This window comes from Canis lupus, chromosome 22 (genome assembly GCF_048164855.1).
Source record: "Canis lupus baileyi chromosome 22, mCanLup2.hap1, whole genome shotgun sequence".
In the NCBI taxonomy this organism is placed as follows: domain Eukaryota; kingdom Metazoa; phylum Chordata; class Mammalia; order Carnivora; family Canidae; genus Canis; species Canis lupus.
Window position 1 is genome coordinate 24,425,262 of NC_132859.1, and position 15,682 is coordinate 24,440,943.

General features: G+C 34.1%; 1 protein-coding gene across 6 annotated transcripts in view; it reads right to left on the reverse strand.

Moving 5' to 3' along the window:
• ATP2C1 (ATPase secretory pathway Ca2+ transporting 1) overlaps positions 1–15,682 on the reverse strand; it is a 136,302-nt gene that overhangs the window by 51,483 nt on the left and 69,137 nt on the right. For all 6 annotated transcript variants that reach the window (XM_072792777.1, XM_072792779.1, XM_072792776.1 and 3 more), the window contains 6 exons: positions 12,767–12,922; positions 11,565–11,633; positions 10,478–10,553; positions 7,616–7,682; positions 2,689–2,813; positions 1,749–1,846 (listed from right to left, as the gene is read on the reverse strand). In XM_072792777.1, the coding sequence (XP_072648878.1) occupies positions 1,749–1,846; positions 2,689–2,813; positions 7,616–7,682; positions 10,478–10,553; positions 11,565–11,633; positions 12,767–12,922 (591 nt within the window). The remainder of the gene's footprint in view (positions 1–1,748; positions 1,847–2,688; positions 2,814–7,615; positions 7,683–10,477; positions 10,554–11,564; positions 11,634–12,766; positions 12,923–15,682) is intronic.

Here is a 15,682-nt window from a genome sequence, read left to right on the forward strand (position 1 = left end):
TACTACTATGAGGAAGGCCCTGTGTTGGGCAACTTAGTTCTGCTCTATTAACAACTTAAATAGGGATCCCTGGGTGGCGCAGTGGTTTAGCGCCTGCCTTTGGCCCAGGGCGCGATCCTGGAGACCCGGGATCGAGTCCCACGTCGGGCTCCCGGTGCATGGAGCCTGCTTCTCCCTCTGCCTGTGTCTCTGCCTCTCTCTCTCTGTGACTATCATAAATTAAAAAAAAAAAAAAAAAACAAAAAACAACTTAAATAGTATAAAGAGGAACAGAAAAGTTTACCTGGGCTAAAAACCAAGAGGCATCAAGTTCTATGAAAACAATATCTAAGGCCAGTTCTGGGCAGCCAGCAAAGCTTTTTTAAAGAAGTGGGGTTGAATGTTTATCACAGCAATATCCATAATAGCCAAACTATGGAAAGAGCCCAGATGATGTCCATCGACAGATGAACATCTGTCGCTAAACTGCATATATATATATATATATCCCTTGTATACATACAATGGAATATTACTCAGGCATTAAAATGAAAGGAAATCCTGCCATTTGCAAGGACATGGATGGAACTAGAGGGCATCATGCTAAGAGAAATAAGTCAGAGAAAGATAATTATCATATGATTTCACTCCTATATGGAACTTAAGAAACAAAACAGAAGAGCATAGGGAAGGAATGGAAAAATAAAACAAGACAAAATGAAAGACGGAGACAAAACATAAGAGACTCTTAATCATAGGTAAGAGGGGAGAGATGTGGGAGGATGATGGACTAAGAGCACAAGACGTAATGAGCACTGGGTGTTATATAAGACTGATGAATCACTGAACTCCACCTCTGAAACTAATAATATACTGCATGTTAATTAAATTTAAAGAAAGAGGGATCCCTGGGTGGCGCAGCGGTTTGGCGCCTGCCTTTGGCCCAGTGCATGATCCTGGAGACCCGGGATCGAATCCCGCATCGGGCTCCTGGTGCATGGAGCCTGCTTCTCCCTCTGCCTGTGTCTCTGCCTCTCTCTCTCTCTCTCTCTCTCTCTCTCTCTCTGTGACTATCATAAATAAATTTAAAAAGAAATTTTTTTAAAAAAAGCTATATGCTTAAAAATAAATAAATAAATAAATAAATAAATAAATAAATAAATAAATAAATAAATAAATTTAAAGAAAGAAAGAAAAAGTGGGGTTGGAACTAAGTTGCAAAGGATGAGGTAATAGACTGTCCTATACACAGTGAGAATAGCAGCAAAAGTCCTGAAATAGGAGGAATTTTGCTACACTGAAAGAATCATAAATCTGTGTATCTGGTGCCCAGAAAGCAAAGCAGAATATGTAAGGATAAAGAAAGAAATAAGGAACAAAATATGTAAGGGCCTTGAGAGGCCATACGTCAGGATCCTGGTCACAATGGAAAGCCACTAAAACATCTTAGTTTTGGGAGTGACTTGCTAATATTTGGTTCTAAAAGACCCCTCAAGCTGCATAGACAACAAAAATAAAAGTTTGGTAACAAACGGCTGTAGGAGTGATTAAAAGACAGGTGCCAAGGATGATTCAAAGTTTCTGGATGGTACAAATGGAGTGTACAAGTGAAGTGGGATCAAGACCAGTAGCACAAGGAAAAGGCTCTGCTGGTGATGAATTTATAGCCGTTTTGAAGATAAGACACTAGAATGGTTAGGAATGTCTAAACACCAAGTTTCTTAACAAAGAAATACAGTTGTTAAAAAAGGAAAAAATCTATAGAGTACCTCAGCATGCAGACCATCCGAAGTAAATATGTGAGTAACAGTCATTTCATTCTTTGTCAGTGTTCCAGTTTTATCTGAACAAATCACATTACAGCAGCCTATAGAATAAATCATTACACGTCATCAAAAGAGTCAGGAAGAAATAAACAAGTTTATATTAAAAACACTGGAAGCCTGTCCTACTTCTCTAAATTTTACACAAATTAGGCTCACTGATAATTTTATTTTCTCTCATTGTGCTTTTCACCATTAAGTTCTGAAATTAAAATTAAAAAATAGTGATAAATGATGACTTTTCCTTATTAACTTGCAGTTGAATTTCTACAAAGCTTCTCAGTATTAGCTTTATATTATAATGTTACATAATACATTTTCTAAAGTGTTAAGGGTACTTAAATATAAACCCATATAAATTTTCAGTAAGTATTTTTAAGTATTTTGCCTTCTCAATAGTATAATGCAAACTAAAAAATGAAATTCAGTATTTTTGGATTCCTAAATTTAAAAAAAAAAAGAAATTTCACAGCATAAAGTTTTGTTGTAGCAACATTTAGCAACTGTTGTATATTTACTGTTCTTATCAGCAAATTCAGCTGGAGTGTGATTTCTAGGATCTATGATAATTATCTTGAGATGTCAAAAGAAGAAGATTCTATTAATTTTATTCCAAGGTTTCATTTGTTATATATGGATTTCTTTTTTACATAATTTAAGCATTAGAACATTCCATGACACAGATTTCTCTGAAAGTCCCCAGTCTTGAATGATACACATTTTTAATTACCTTTTCTGGTCATGAAAACCATACTTAACTTTGCCACAAGTCAAATATCACTATGTTAGCCTCTCAGACAAAAAAAACTGTTGCAACCTGATGATTCACTGTTGATGTAAACTAGCACACTATTGCTTAAGTATGCTTGTATTACCACATACTTACCCAGAGTTTCAACAATAGGCAGTTTTTTCACAATGGCCCTTTTCTTCACCATTCTCATAACACCAAGGGCTAGAGTCACTGTGACCACAATGGGAAGACCTTCAGGAATTGCTGCCACAGCCAAACTGTAATCAATATATACTTAGTATTGAAGTATAAATTAAATAGTACCTACAGCAATAATTTCAATTAGCTTTTACTTAAAACAGAGGCTAATAAAAATACAAAGTTAATACTGTAATAAAAAAATACTTAAATAAAAATTAAGAGGAAGGGAAAGCTAATTAACATTTATGGGATACCTACTAGCTGCCAGGTTAAGTGTAGTGGTTGAAGAATGTACGTTTGTGACATCAGATTGCCTAGATTTATAGCCAAGGCTTCACCAAATTTTACCTCTTTGACTCTGAGCAATTATTGCTCCACTCCTGTAGTTTAATTTTCTTATCTAGAAGTGCAGATAGCAGTGACAGATATTCAAACAAAAACTTATACATGACTACTCATAGCAGCAATACTTACAATGGCCAAAAGATCACAGTAATGTCCATCAACCGATAAATGGGAAATTGTGGCATACCTATACAATGAAGTATTATTCTGCCATAAAAAGAAATGAAGTACTGATACATGCAAAACATGAATGAGCCCTGAAAACATTATGCTAACTGAAAGAAGCCAGACACAAAAGACACATATTTTTATTCCATTTATATGAAATATTAACAATAAAACAAATCCATAGAAACAGAAAGCAGGTTAGTGGTTGCCAAGGGCTGGGGAGAAGAAAGAATGGTGAGTGATTGCCCAATGGGCACAGGGTTTTCTTTTGGGGGGATGAAAAGTACTGATACTCGATAGTGGTTGTGGTTGTACATTATGAATGGACTTAATTCCATCGAATTGCACATTTTTAAATGGTAAATTTCGTGGTATGTGTATTTTCTAACAAAAGATTAATTACTTCATTGTTTCCCTTTGCAATTTTTTAAAAAGTCAAATTAAGTCTATTTTTTATCCCAGTACAAATATTAGCTCCAAAAAATATATATATATATTAGCTCCAACTCTCCTACAGTTAAGGACATATGCATTCTTGTTCTTCATTCTAATGTTGCTGCATCCACTTCTTTTACTCATCAACCTCTATTATCTATTTTTTCTTTAGCATCATCTAACTTGATATCATTAGCATGCTGTTCCATAAGCATTTTTTTAGTTTTTCACGCTGTTTACAGCTTAATTCTAAAATCTGAAAGCCAATGGATGACATAATACCATTGTCCAAATAGTCTACACTGAAAGAGTCAAAAAATACGTGTTTATCAGGGCACCTGGGTGACTCCATCAGTTAAGTGTCTGACTCTTGATCTCAGATCAGGTCTCAATCTCGGTCATGAGTTCCAGCCCTATATTGGGCTCCAAAGAAATATGTGCTACCATTAATACTTCCTTCTCTCTTTTGAACTATTCTATGCTGAAACAGAATCCTCTTTTCTTATGCTTACATTAACCCTTACTATATCAAGAAAAATAGGCATCATCATTTACAATCTAGATCTATTGGACCATTCCATTCTTTTGTTTTTAAGTCACTTCATGAACAATTTGCAGAGGAATAAAATGGATTGTGAAAAACTTCATTTGAAATTTTGAATTTTAGGGATGTCTGGGTGGTTCAGCGGTTGAGTGTCTGCCTTTGGCTCTGGGCGTAATCCCGGAGTCCTAGGATCGAGTCCCACATAGGGCTTCATGCATGGAGTCTGCTTCTCCTTCTGCCTAGGTCTTTGCCTCTCTCTGTAGGTCTCTTACAAATGAATGAATGAATTAACTAACTTTGAATTTTAACCTCAAACTATATTCCTGGATTTGAAGGTATATCTGAAATGAGCAATGTCCTTTGGATGCAACTAAACACAGCCTGGAATATATTCACTTTACAAAAAGTAATTTCAAATTCAAAAAATATTTCCAACAGGTTATAGGCTTATCAATTCTGGTTTCACTTTTTGCATTTGTGTCTTCAAAATGCAACAACTTTTGAAAATGTGGATGGTTCATAATTCTGTTGAAAAGAGAACAGTTATTGTCTTAGTAACATAGTTTTTAGACTTATAAATACCAATAACATAAGTCCAGTTAAGCTTTTCATTTCTGTCATCTATTTCCTTTTAATCACTTTTATATTCATACCAGCCTTTGGTATTTCTCCACTTATAAATGGTATAAAGTAAAAAGTTGGTAAACAAATATTATAAAACATTAAAGAAAACTGCCATACACATCCTTTTAACAAAAATGGGTGGTCTAGGTTCTTGTTGGAAAACACTGCATGATGAATTCCTTGCTGTAGAACGACTAACTGAAAGGGAATACCTGTCCTTCCTTTTTTGTCCTTAGAAATAAACTATTCATTCATTAGTTCAGGAATTTCAGAAAACCTAGACTGCCATCCAAAGATTCATAGTATTAAGATTTCATTTATTTGATTAAATTTCACCCTCATCATTAGAGTGTATGGTGGCTCTTTGTCTCTTTGCTTTCATCTTTTGGTTCACCCAGTAATTCTTCTATCAATTATTCTTTGCCATTATGGTGAAAAGTGAAAAAATAATGATTGCTAACTTTTAATGAATAGGAAAGAAAAAAAGGCAACTATAATGACTGTATCTCCAGACCCCTTTTATACTTGTAAATGATGATGTAATACTGAGCAACATAATGAAAAAATTAAAGGATAACAGAATAATGCTATTACATCAACCTTATAAGTGATGTCATCATTCTGCATTCTTATTGTTTTACTCATTTTTAGGACAGTTGGAAATAATTATTAAAATAATTAATAGGATAATGAAATAACAAAATGTTTCAAGACACAAGAAAAATAAGGTCACTAAAGATCCCATAATATATCTTACTTAGATTTATGAAAGGATAATGGATCCATAATTGCAAAGTAGAATGAGTTTTATTCTATTAAAAAAAATGTTTAACGCTTTGTCCTTTGTAAGACCTTGAAGTAGGAATAAAAATCATGATATGTCAACCTTCACAAACAGAACTGCCCCCTCAAAAATACTAAAAATCTAAAAATGAGTCTAATAGATAATATGCTTATGTTTAATATCTCAAACTCATACCCCATTTTAAATTTATTTTGTATGCAACCCAAGATTGAAGCCAAGAGTTTTAAATTGTATGTTTGCCCCTTTAGGGGAAAAGATACACTGCTTCATCCTATCACAAATATGTTTTAACCTTATTCAACCTACCAAGTCCTTATAATACATTTGACTTTTTTTTAATTGTTTTTGTTCTAATATTTGAACTATTACTTTCTACTCCTACAATACAGCTGTCATCCAGGATTTCTTTTCCCTAGATGCCTAGGTAAGTTTCACTCTTACTTATATCCCATCCATCACCATTTTCCTTTTATCATCTTTGTTTTGCTAGAATTCATACAGGACAGAGAAGGAATAAATTTTCTGATTACTTGCCTATCTGTTTTTAACTAACTGGATTGATACCTTGTCTCCGTCTAGATTTAGACTTAAAATCCCTTCCCCTCGTACTTTGATAGCACTGCCCTACTGTTCTCTAATGTAATCCAATGTTACTGTGGAGGAAGGGTTAATAAAATCCTTTTCCCTTCTGCATTTGATTAAATCCCTAGCTCTTTTCCCCTAGTGACCTGGTAAGGGTAGTTATGTCAACTATGTTGCTAGGCAACACTACTTCTGATAAAGGGATCTCCTGATTGACTGTCTATGGAATATTAAGAATTCTAATTATTTTACAGGAAGCCATCACTTTGGATTTCCTGAGTGTAGGTGACTCTTATAACTGGACATGTTTCTTGCAAGCACCCTGGAAAGTATATGTTTCCAGAGATGTTGGCTCCCACGGACAATGAAACATTTTAACCTAGGGTAGCTCGCCCACACATAAGGTCATCCCAATCTCTTGTACCTGAAGCTGAATTGCTGCACAGACTCTCTCAGAGGAGTGCTGCCTTAAGTTGCCCCGCTGTTCAGGGCACAGGTACCAATTGTGACCATGAAAGTCTTGTGAATTTAGTAGTCTAAAAAGATCCTATGATGGAAACTGCAGCTGCTGATGAGAAGTTTGATACCAGTCTAATTATCTTTCCTCTATAGAAGACCTAACTTGTTTAATTTAATAATGATGCACCTAGGTTGGGAGTTTTTTCCATCCTGCTGGGCATTTACATAATCCATACAAACTATAAAAATTTCATGTTTTGCTTCTGATTGAAAAATATTTATGTATCATTTCTTATATAATTTCTTCTTACCTCTTTTAAAACTCCTATCGGTTAGATATGGTATTTATTAAATTATTCTCTTCATTCTGTTTTAGACATTTTGCTCTATTTTTGTGGAGTCCTCTTTGGCTTTAATATTATAGCCCTTAAATTCTATTTTCAATTTCAGCAATAAAAATCACAATTTCTAAAAACTTTTTGTTCTCTCTTCTGCAATAATCTGTATATCGTGAATGCATGTGTATCACAAATGCTTTCTAGTTTTCATTTTTCTGCTAGTTCTTGAATCTTCTGTTTTCCTCTGAGATTGACTATTCAATTTCTATTATTATGGTCTTTCTCTTTCATGCTGCTAGTTTTCAGTTACACAATCCTTAACTGTCTATTTATATATAAAAATGCAATAGTGGACTGATAATACCAGACATCCTGTACAGGTTTTATTCACTGCTATATATGTAGGTTTTCATTTTCCTAGAATTCATTTCAATATATGAATTCTGAAGTATTTAATTAGAAACACTATACTCTTTTATGCTCGTATAATACTTCCATAATAGAATATAACCTATGCCTCTCAGAGAAATTATAGAGGGAAAAGAGATTTTAATTTATAAACAAATGATCAGAACTCACCTTACACTAATAGTAAACATTTCCAGGATATCTTTTCCTAGTAACCAGCCAACCAACATGATGATACCTGGAACAGAATCAAATAGCTATTTTTCCCTTTTATCTATAATCACATAAGTATAGATGGGATAGAATAACAAGCTGAGGACACAGCCAAAGAAGTCCCTTGACATAAAGTGCATCAGAAAAAAAAAGAAAAAAGAAAAAAAAAAAACAAAAAAACAAAAAAAAAATAATAATAAAGTGCATCAGATCACAATTACAAGATTTTACAAAAATCCATTAAGCAGGAGTGATCAAACTAATGCTGCTTAAAGTTAATGCTACATAACACACACACACACACACACACACACACACACACACACAGAGTTATACCTTCTATTGCCATTCCTGCCACCCTCCCTTAAAGCAGTATCTGAGGATTCCCACTATAAGAAAATATTAGCAGTATTTTCATACAGCAGGGGGAGCGGGGGTAGAGTAAGACACACAAGTCTTCTATTTATTATCAGCTTTGCAAAAATAAACCCTGGGACTTTACTTCTCATAACTAAATATCCAAGCAGTACATATAAAGTTTGTACTGCAAACAAAAGAATATTTAGGACTTGGCTCAGAGTGATAGAGCTTACATAAAATACCTAAAATTCCATTAACATTAAAAAATTACTACTTTTATGGCATGTACAAATAAAATCAATTAACATAAACCAAACAAAATACTCTCTGCTTTAATCTTTCTCTCTGAAATAAAGGGGGCACAGAGTGTACCACTGGTTTTGTGAGAAAAAAGCACAGCATCAAGATTGTATTCTAGGTCAATATAAACATTTAAATAAGTTTTTTTTCATCTTTCTACAACTACAAAATCATAATCTAGATTGTGACTCTTTAAGATCCTATTTCCAATACTTTCTTGAGAAATTATGTCCAATGAACTATACCAGGGAAGCTATAATCTGTGGGCCTCCTTCATGCTTTTGTAAAAAAAAGGTTGCTGGAACATAGCCACATCCATTTGTTTATGTATTTTCTACGATTGCTTTCCTGCTGATGGCAGAGTTGAGTATTTCCATCAGAGAATGTTGAAAATACTTTGGTATGGACCAAAGGCTAAAGAAAAAAAAAAAAAGCCTGCAGACCTTTCATTTTGATCTTGACCTTTATCCTCTATCACAACAACAACAACAAAAAATATGCCCAATGAATTATATTCAAACCAGGTAATCATAAAGTTGAAAGATTTCTATCATTAAATGTGAGACAGTTTCACAGTACAGCATTAGTATAACTGGGGAGATTTAATTGGCTACATGCCCTTAGATTTATCAAATTCCCTATAAATTCTGGAAAATAAACAGCAATAAATTAAGGGAGTATGAGAATATATACACACTAGTTAAAAATGAGGAATGAAATACTTTTCTACCTTCTACTTTATATGAAGACAGATGGATCAACAGAATATTTAAATAATTTAGTTGAAACTGCATAACAAGTCTGCTTTAACTTAAAGCTGTATTACTGATTTTGAAACATTAGGCTAACAAGAATAATTAAAATAATAGCATGGAAAAATTAAAGGTGCAAGGACTCCAAAACTGATTCAAGTGTTTAATGTATGATAAAGATGTCATTTCAACTCAGTGAATATAGAATAGACTATAGAATTAATGGTATTGGGATAATTAAGTTTTGAGTAAAAATGTTATGAACTCTACCTTAAGTCTTATACTAAAATAAATTCTAAATAGTAAAATTAAGTGTCAAAGATAAAAACTAAAGTAGTAGATTGATGTTTAAATAGATATAAACATAAACACTTTCCACAACATGGAGTTGGGACAGCTTTTACGAAGATAACAAAGACAAACTATAATTGCAGATATTGTTAATAGTACAGTTATATCAGAATCTCAGGACACAAAGATGTTTCAATTACAACTCTATCCTGTACTAAGTTTATTTTATTTATCCCTTAAGGGAATTTAAAATTTGGGAGGAAAATATTTAACAAAAGGATGGATATCCTAATTATATGAAGAGCTGTTACCAACCTAAGACTCAAGGGATAAGATAAACAGACTGCAAGTCATAAAATAAAAAGGACCCATACACGCAATGACAAAAGTGCTCAGTTTCTCTATAATGAATTGTGAAATAAAATAATGAGAAGTCTTTTATTCATCTGTTCATGACAACAAAGCGGGCAAGGGTGCTGGAAGAGAAATAACTCTGCCTTGCTGATGAAAGATATTATTTGGCAATATGAAACAAAAACTTTAAAAACATGGCAAACATGTCAAAAATCTAAAACTTGCGTGGATAATCTCTGATCCAATAATTTTACTTTTAAGAATTTAATAAGATACCTGCACTGAAGAATCATTTATATAATTTTAAAAATTCAAAAAACAGAAATGTCTACAAGAGTTCTAAGATATTTTTTCCTACATAATGGAATACTATACAACCACCTATTTCATGACATCAATTCAATGAGCATCTATTTAATGACAAGGTGCTTATGAAGAAAATGTGAAACAGAAAAGGAAAAGTAGTCTATGAATCATACTATCCATTTTGTTGAAAACGAGAAAGACAAATACTAAAATGTTTACAGAAATGCTCATTGATTATAATAATTACAGAGAGTTCTAACTTATCTTTGTAGAAAAGGACAATAGTTGGGGACTAGTTTTATATTTTTTAAAAAGTAGTAGCAATCTAAAAATTCATTAAATGAATAAATGTATGCATCTAGCTAAACTCCCCCTTCCCACTCAAAAAATTAAACAATTTTAAAAACCTAAGTAAATAAGTAAATAGATGAGATATACATACTCACTCTTCTCTTACCTATTATACCAAAGGAGTAAAAGGAAAGCTGTTTTCCTAGAAGGTCCATGCTCTTCTGCAGAGGGGTTTTTGGTGCCTTGACAAATTGGAGAAGAGTGCAATGATCTAAATTTAGTGAAATACACTAGGTGCCAGGGACTCCGCTAAGTGCTTGACATATTCATGCTCGTTCCTTTTTTTTTTTTTTTTCATGCTCGTTCTTAATATACCCATGATGTACACAACTCTCTCTTGGTAAGTATTACTCCTTTTATGAGGAAACTAAGGCTGAGACTTTTAAAAGCTTGTTTATTTGAAAGGGTCCATCATGCTCCTCATGCCTATTTTTGAGAAGAAGCCTATTCTCCCGATCAGCTTCTCCAGGACTTTATTACCATCAACTGCCCCCTCACTTTTCCAATCTTCTCCTTTCTGTATCCACAAACAAGCTTACAATCCAAGTCTTTTCCTCCAGTTGGCTCCCTGATCTGCTACTGCTAACTCCCTTCTCTAGCACTCCTTCACAGCCAAGCTTCTGGGAATGGCTTTACACACTGCATCACATAGTGGAATCTTGGCAGGTTACCTGAGAAATCCAGATGATTTGGAGAGAATATGACATTTGTAGAATGCAACTTCCTTTTATATACATAAGGAAGTACTTTCAATGGGAGAACTAATCTGTAATATCCTTAAACAAGAGTATCTTCCAGGTTATTTTACTTTGCAATTTTTTCCCCATTACTTGGAATTATATAAAGTTGGGAATTTGAACAAGACAAATATACTATTTAATAATTTTTAAAATTAATATGATAAAGCTAATTTTTAAAAAGAATAGGCCCTATAAATAATTGGCTATAAACCTTTTTCTCCTATAAACAATGAACATCAAAATGTTTTAGCATATTAGCAATGTCAACTCAAGCCCTTTCAAATACAGTCTTTCTAATTACGTTTCTAAAAACAGACAACTGAGTGATACTCCAAATAAAATACTACTTTCAACAGTACATAAAATAATCCACCAATATTTTCTGTCCCTCTACTTACAATGGAGAATTTTAGATTTGAAATTAAAATATCATTAACACAACTAAGTACTTACTTCTTCTGCTTGCATCATCTTAAAAACCTCTCCAAATTCAGAATTTTCTCCTGTTCCAATGACAATACCCTAAAAGAAAAAACAGGAGAACAACATTTACTTTCAGATGGAATCACCTCTCTTGAGTAAAACCAAAAACTCTTACTTTCTCCAAAACCTTGTCCACGGTCAAGACGGCTAATACACATATCCAAGGTTCCCTTAGCAAATTAACTTTGTGATAGTACTACGGATCACTAGTATTTATGCCTCACCATATAAGCCTTCACCCAATTCTGAGACTCATTCTTCTTTTCTTTTTATTAAAGATTTTTTATTTATTTATTCATGAGAGACACAGGCAGAGGGGTAAGCAGGCTTCTCACAGGGATCCCAAAGCAGGTCTCGATCCCCAGACCCCGGGATCATGCCCTGAGCCAACGGCAGATGCTCAACTGCTGCGCCACCCAGGTGTCCCTCTGAGGCTCATTCTTTGTCTATATCAATATTTCTGAAATTCAAAACTGTCTTATACTCAAGAGAGACCTTTAATGTAGTTTATTTTTCCCTTCAAATGCTACTGAATCATGTCTTTTATATTTGTGAATCCAGGAAAAAGAATAGCTAAAATCCATCATTAAGTGAATGATATGTGGACAGAATATTACAGCCAGTACCATTATCAATTAAATTAAAATTTTATTTAGCTAGTAATGAACATATCCATGTACTGCTGTTTCTATCTAAAATAAACAAATGAAAAAAAGAACGGCTACTGAGGACTATGTTTTTAAAGGCTCCATTATCGGGCAGCCTGGTGGCTCAGCAGTTCAGCACCACCTTTATTTAGCCCAGGGCCTGATCCTGGATACCCAGGATCAAGTCCCATGTCAGGCTCCCTGCATGGAGCCTGCTTCTCCCTCTGCCTGTGTCTCTGCCTCTCTCTGTGTGTGTCTCTCATGAATAAATAAATAAAATCTTTTAAAAAATAAAATAAAAAAATAAAGGCTCCATTATCTGGCAAATGGCAGAACTATGGAATATTATGCCTCAGGGACATAGCTTCTTAGTCTCACACACAGTGGCTACAAGTTAGGTTCAATTCTGTCATTTCTTTGTCATATAATTTTAAAAGAACCACACAAAATTAGAACTAAAAAAAAAAAAAAAAAAAGGTTGAAAACAAAGGAACTACTACTTTCAAAACAAGAGGAAAAAATTACCTTTGCTTTGCCACATCTGACCAGTGTTCCCATGAAAGCAATGTTACTTCTTGATGCAAGATCTCCATTAGTTGCAGCTGGCTGAGGAGCGGTCACCTTAGAACAAGGTGTTGTCTCTCCTGTCAAGCTGGATTCATCAATGGAAAGATCCACAGCCTTGGAGAATATAAAGCACTCCATTAAGTTCAAGTTTGAAGATTCTGCTACATTTAATATCTGAAGAGTTTGTAACCATCACTTCTTCCTCAAATATCCCCTAATAATTACTCAAATCTTTTATTATATCCATTACTCTAAGAAGACCCAGAACAAGTACAACCATATTTAAAATATGAAGTGAAGTCAGCAAAATGCAACATGCAAAATAAATGCTACACTGGGAGATAAAATTAGCAAATTTCAAAATTCAACTAGAGAAAAAGAACACTATCTGAGATTTGACTTTATCTAGAGAAAACAATTCTCATGATAAAGTATTACTTCCTAATTTTGCCATGCTCTGAAGTTACAAAAATGTGTTTGGCAAATTTAAAAAAAAGCTACCTAGAAAGAGAAATATAAATACAAGATATAAAAGGTACTGAGAAAGAAATCATTTCATCATTTTGGGCTCAATTTTCATGAAACTAAGAAACTTGCTATATACATCCTTACATTGAACCCAATGTAGATCAGCAAAAATCAAAAACGTATATAATGTTTCCATGCAGATCATGAATATCATATTAGATTTCATCCAAGCAACAGGATTCAATTCTAAGGGTTTCAGCCCTAACACAATTTCACTCCTAATACAATTAAGTTTTAACCTACTCTAGCATGCAGAAAAAAAGAGAAAAGAAAGAAAAAAGAAAGGGAGGGAGGGAGGGAGGGAGGGAGGGAGGGAGGGAGGGAGGAAGGAAGGAAGGAAGGAAGGAAGGAAGGAAGGAAGGAAGGAAGGAAGGAAGGAATCCTCATTCTATAAGTGAGAAACACTGCAGATGTGACCTGGCTTTGTTTCTGAAAGTATGAGCCACAGAACAATAGTTCCAAGGATGTTCAAAGACACTGAGTATAATGCGATTGGCAGATCACACACATACACACAGAATGGGTACCAAATTCAAATAAGTTTTGGAAATACTGAGTTAAGAGCTAAACAGCTTTGGTAGTGCTTCCGTAAACCTTCAACAGGTCTGTGTGAATAACCTCAAATGGAATACAGATACAACAGGGACTGTCAAAGTGCGGTCCCACATAACCAAAATTACCTCTCCCTACCTTTTCAGAACTTGTTAGAAATTCACTACCCTACTTCAAATATGGAGGTGGGCAGGGTAAACCTAAAAGACGTATTTATAAGCCATGCAGGTGATTCTGAGGCATACTTTGAGAATCAATGAATAGTATTTCACAAATTTCTTTGATCCGTTTTATTCCAGAAGGTCTTATTCTAGGGTCTTTAAGACACTTTGAGAAACTAAGACCCAGTGCATGGTATTACTCATTTTACAAGTTAATTCACTCACCCAAAAAACAAATTATTGGCTACCTTAACTGTGTACCAGGCACTGAGATAGATTCTAGAAAAGAAACAAGGGAATAAACCAAGAGCAATTAAATGACTATGCAGTCTTTTTGCTATTATAAATTGAGCCGGTGTTCTCAATTAGGCCTCTTGATTGACAGCGCGTACTATGTATAAAATACTCTAAACCTGGACTCCTGCTGGGTTTTGGTGGGGGGGGGGGCAGGTGGTAGGCGGTAGATAATAAATCTCAACTTTTAAATGGTTCATTTTTTTTCATAAAGATAAATGTCTCATAGAAAATATTAAAAACTGGTGCAGCCCGGATGGCTCAGCGGTTTAGCGCTGCCTTCAGCCCAGGGCGTGATCCTGGAGACCCGGGATCGAGTCCCACGTTGGGCTCCCTGCATGGAGCCCACTTCTCCCTCTGCCTGTCTGTCTGTCTCTCTCTCTCTTTCTCTCTCTCTGTCTCTTATGAATGAATAAATAAAATCTTCTAAAAAAAAAGAAAATATTAAAAACTGGCTCACTGATTATCCCTATCTATAAAGTAAATTATATCTTAATTCATCAATCTCATTGATTCATTCACTTAACAAATATTTATTAATGCCAGACCCTGTATTATATTATACACAGTGGGAATCAGCAGTAAACAAAACTAAGTTCCTGCCCTCAGCTCTTATTCTTATGGGAAAGTATCTAAAAATAAGCAAACAAGAATATGTAATATAATACCTGATAGGAAAAAATGCATTAGGATAGAGAGTGACATTTTAGATAAAGGAGAGAACATCTAACAAAAGTAGGTGACCCTTTTGTAGAACCATGATTAACCCGAGGGCCCAAGGATGGGCCACAATCAGGATGAAAGTGATCTAGGCAAAGAAAGCAAAAAATACAAAGACTATGAGGGTAGGAATAGGCCTGGTGTGTTCCAGTGCTAGGCAGACACATAATTTTGCAAATATAATCAAGAGTTTACAGATTAAAAAAAAAAAAAAAAAAAGAGTTTACAGATTAGATCATAAAGCTAAAAAATGTTCGGAAACAAAATAAATTATATCACGTAATTTCAAAGAGACTAAACTGTGTTAGTATTTCTGGAAGTTTAATAGCATGCAAATGTTATAGATTTTACTATCAAAATCAGCACATAAAAAGTTTTCCTTAAAGCACAGATCGCTAGTCCTTCAGTCTTTAAAAAGCTTCCCATTTTCTGTAATTATGTATACAAACACAGGCCAGGAATATCTGGTTTCATTACTTTAGTCCAACTACAAAATTTTTTTTTCCAACTACAAAAAACTTTTTAAAGTTTTTTCAATGTTTCAATGTTTCAATGTCCATGTTCAAAGGAAAAGGAATTTTTCTTTATTAAGGGAACATATTTATTTGACTTTTCTTTC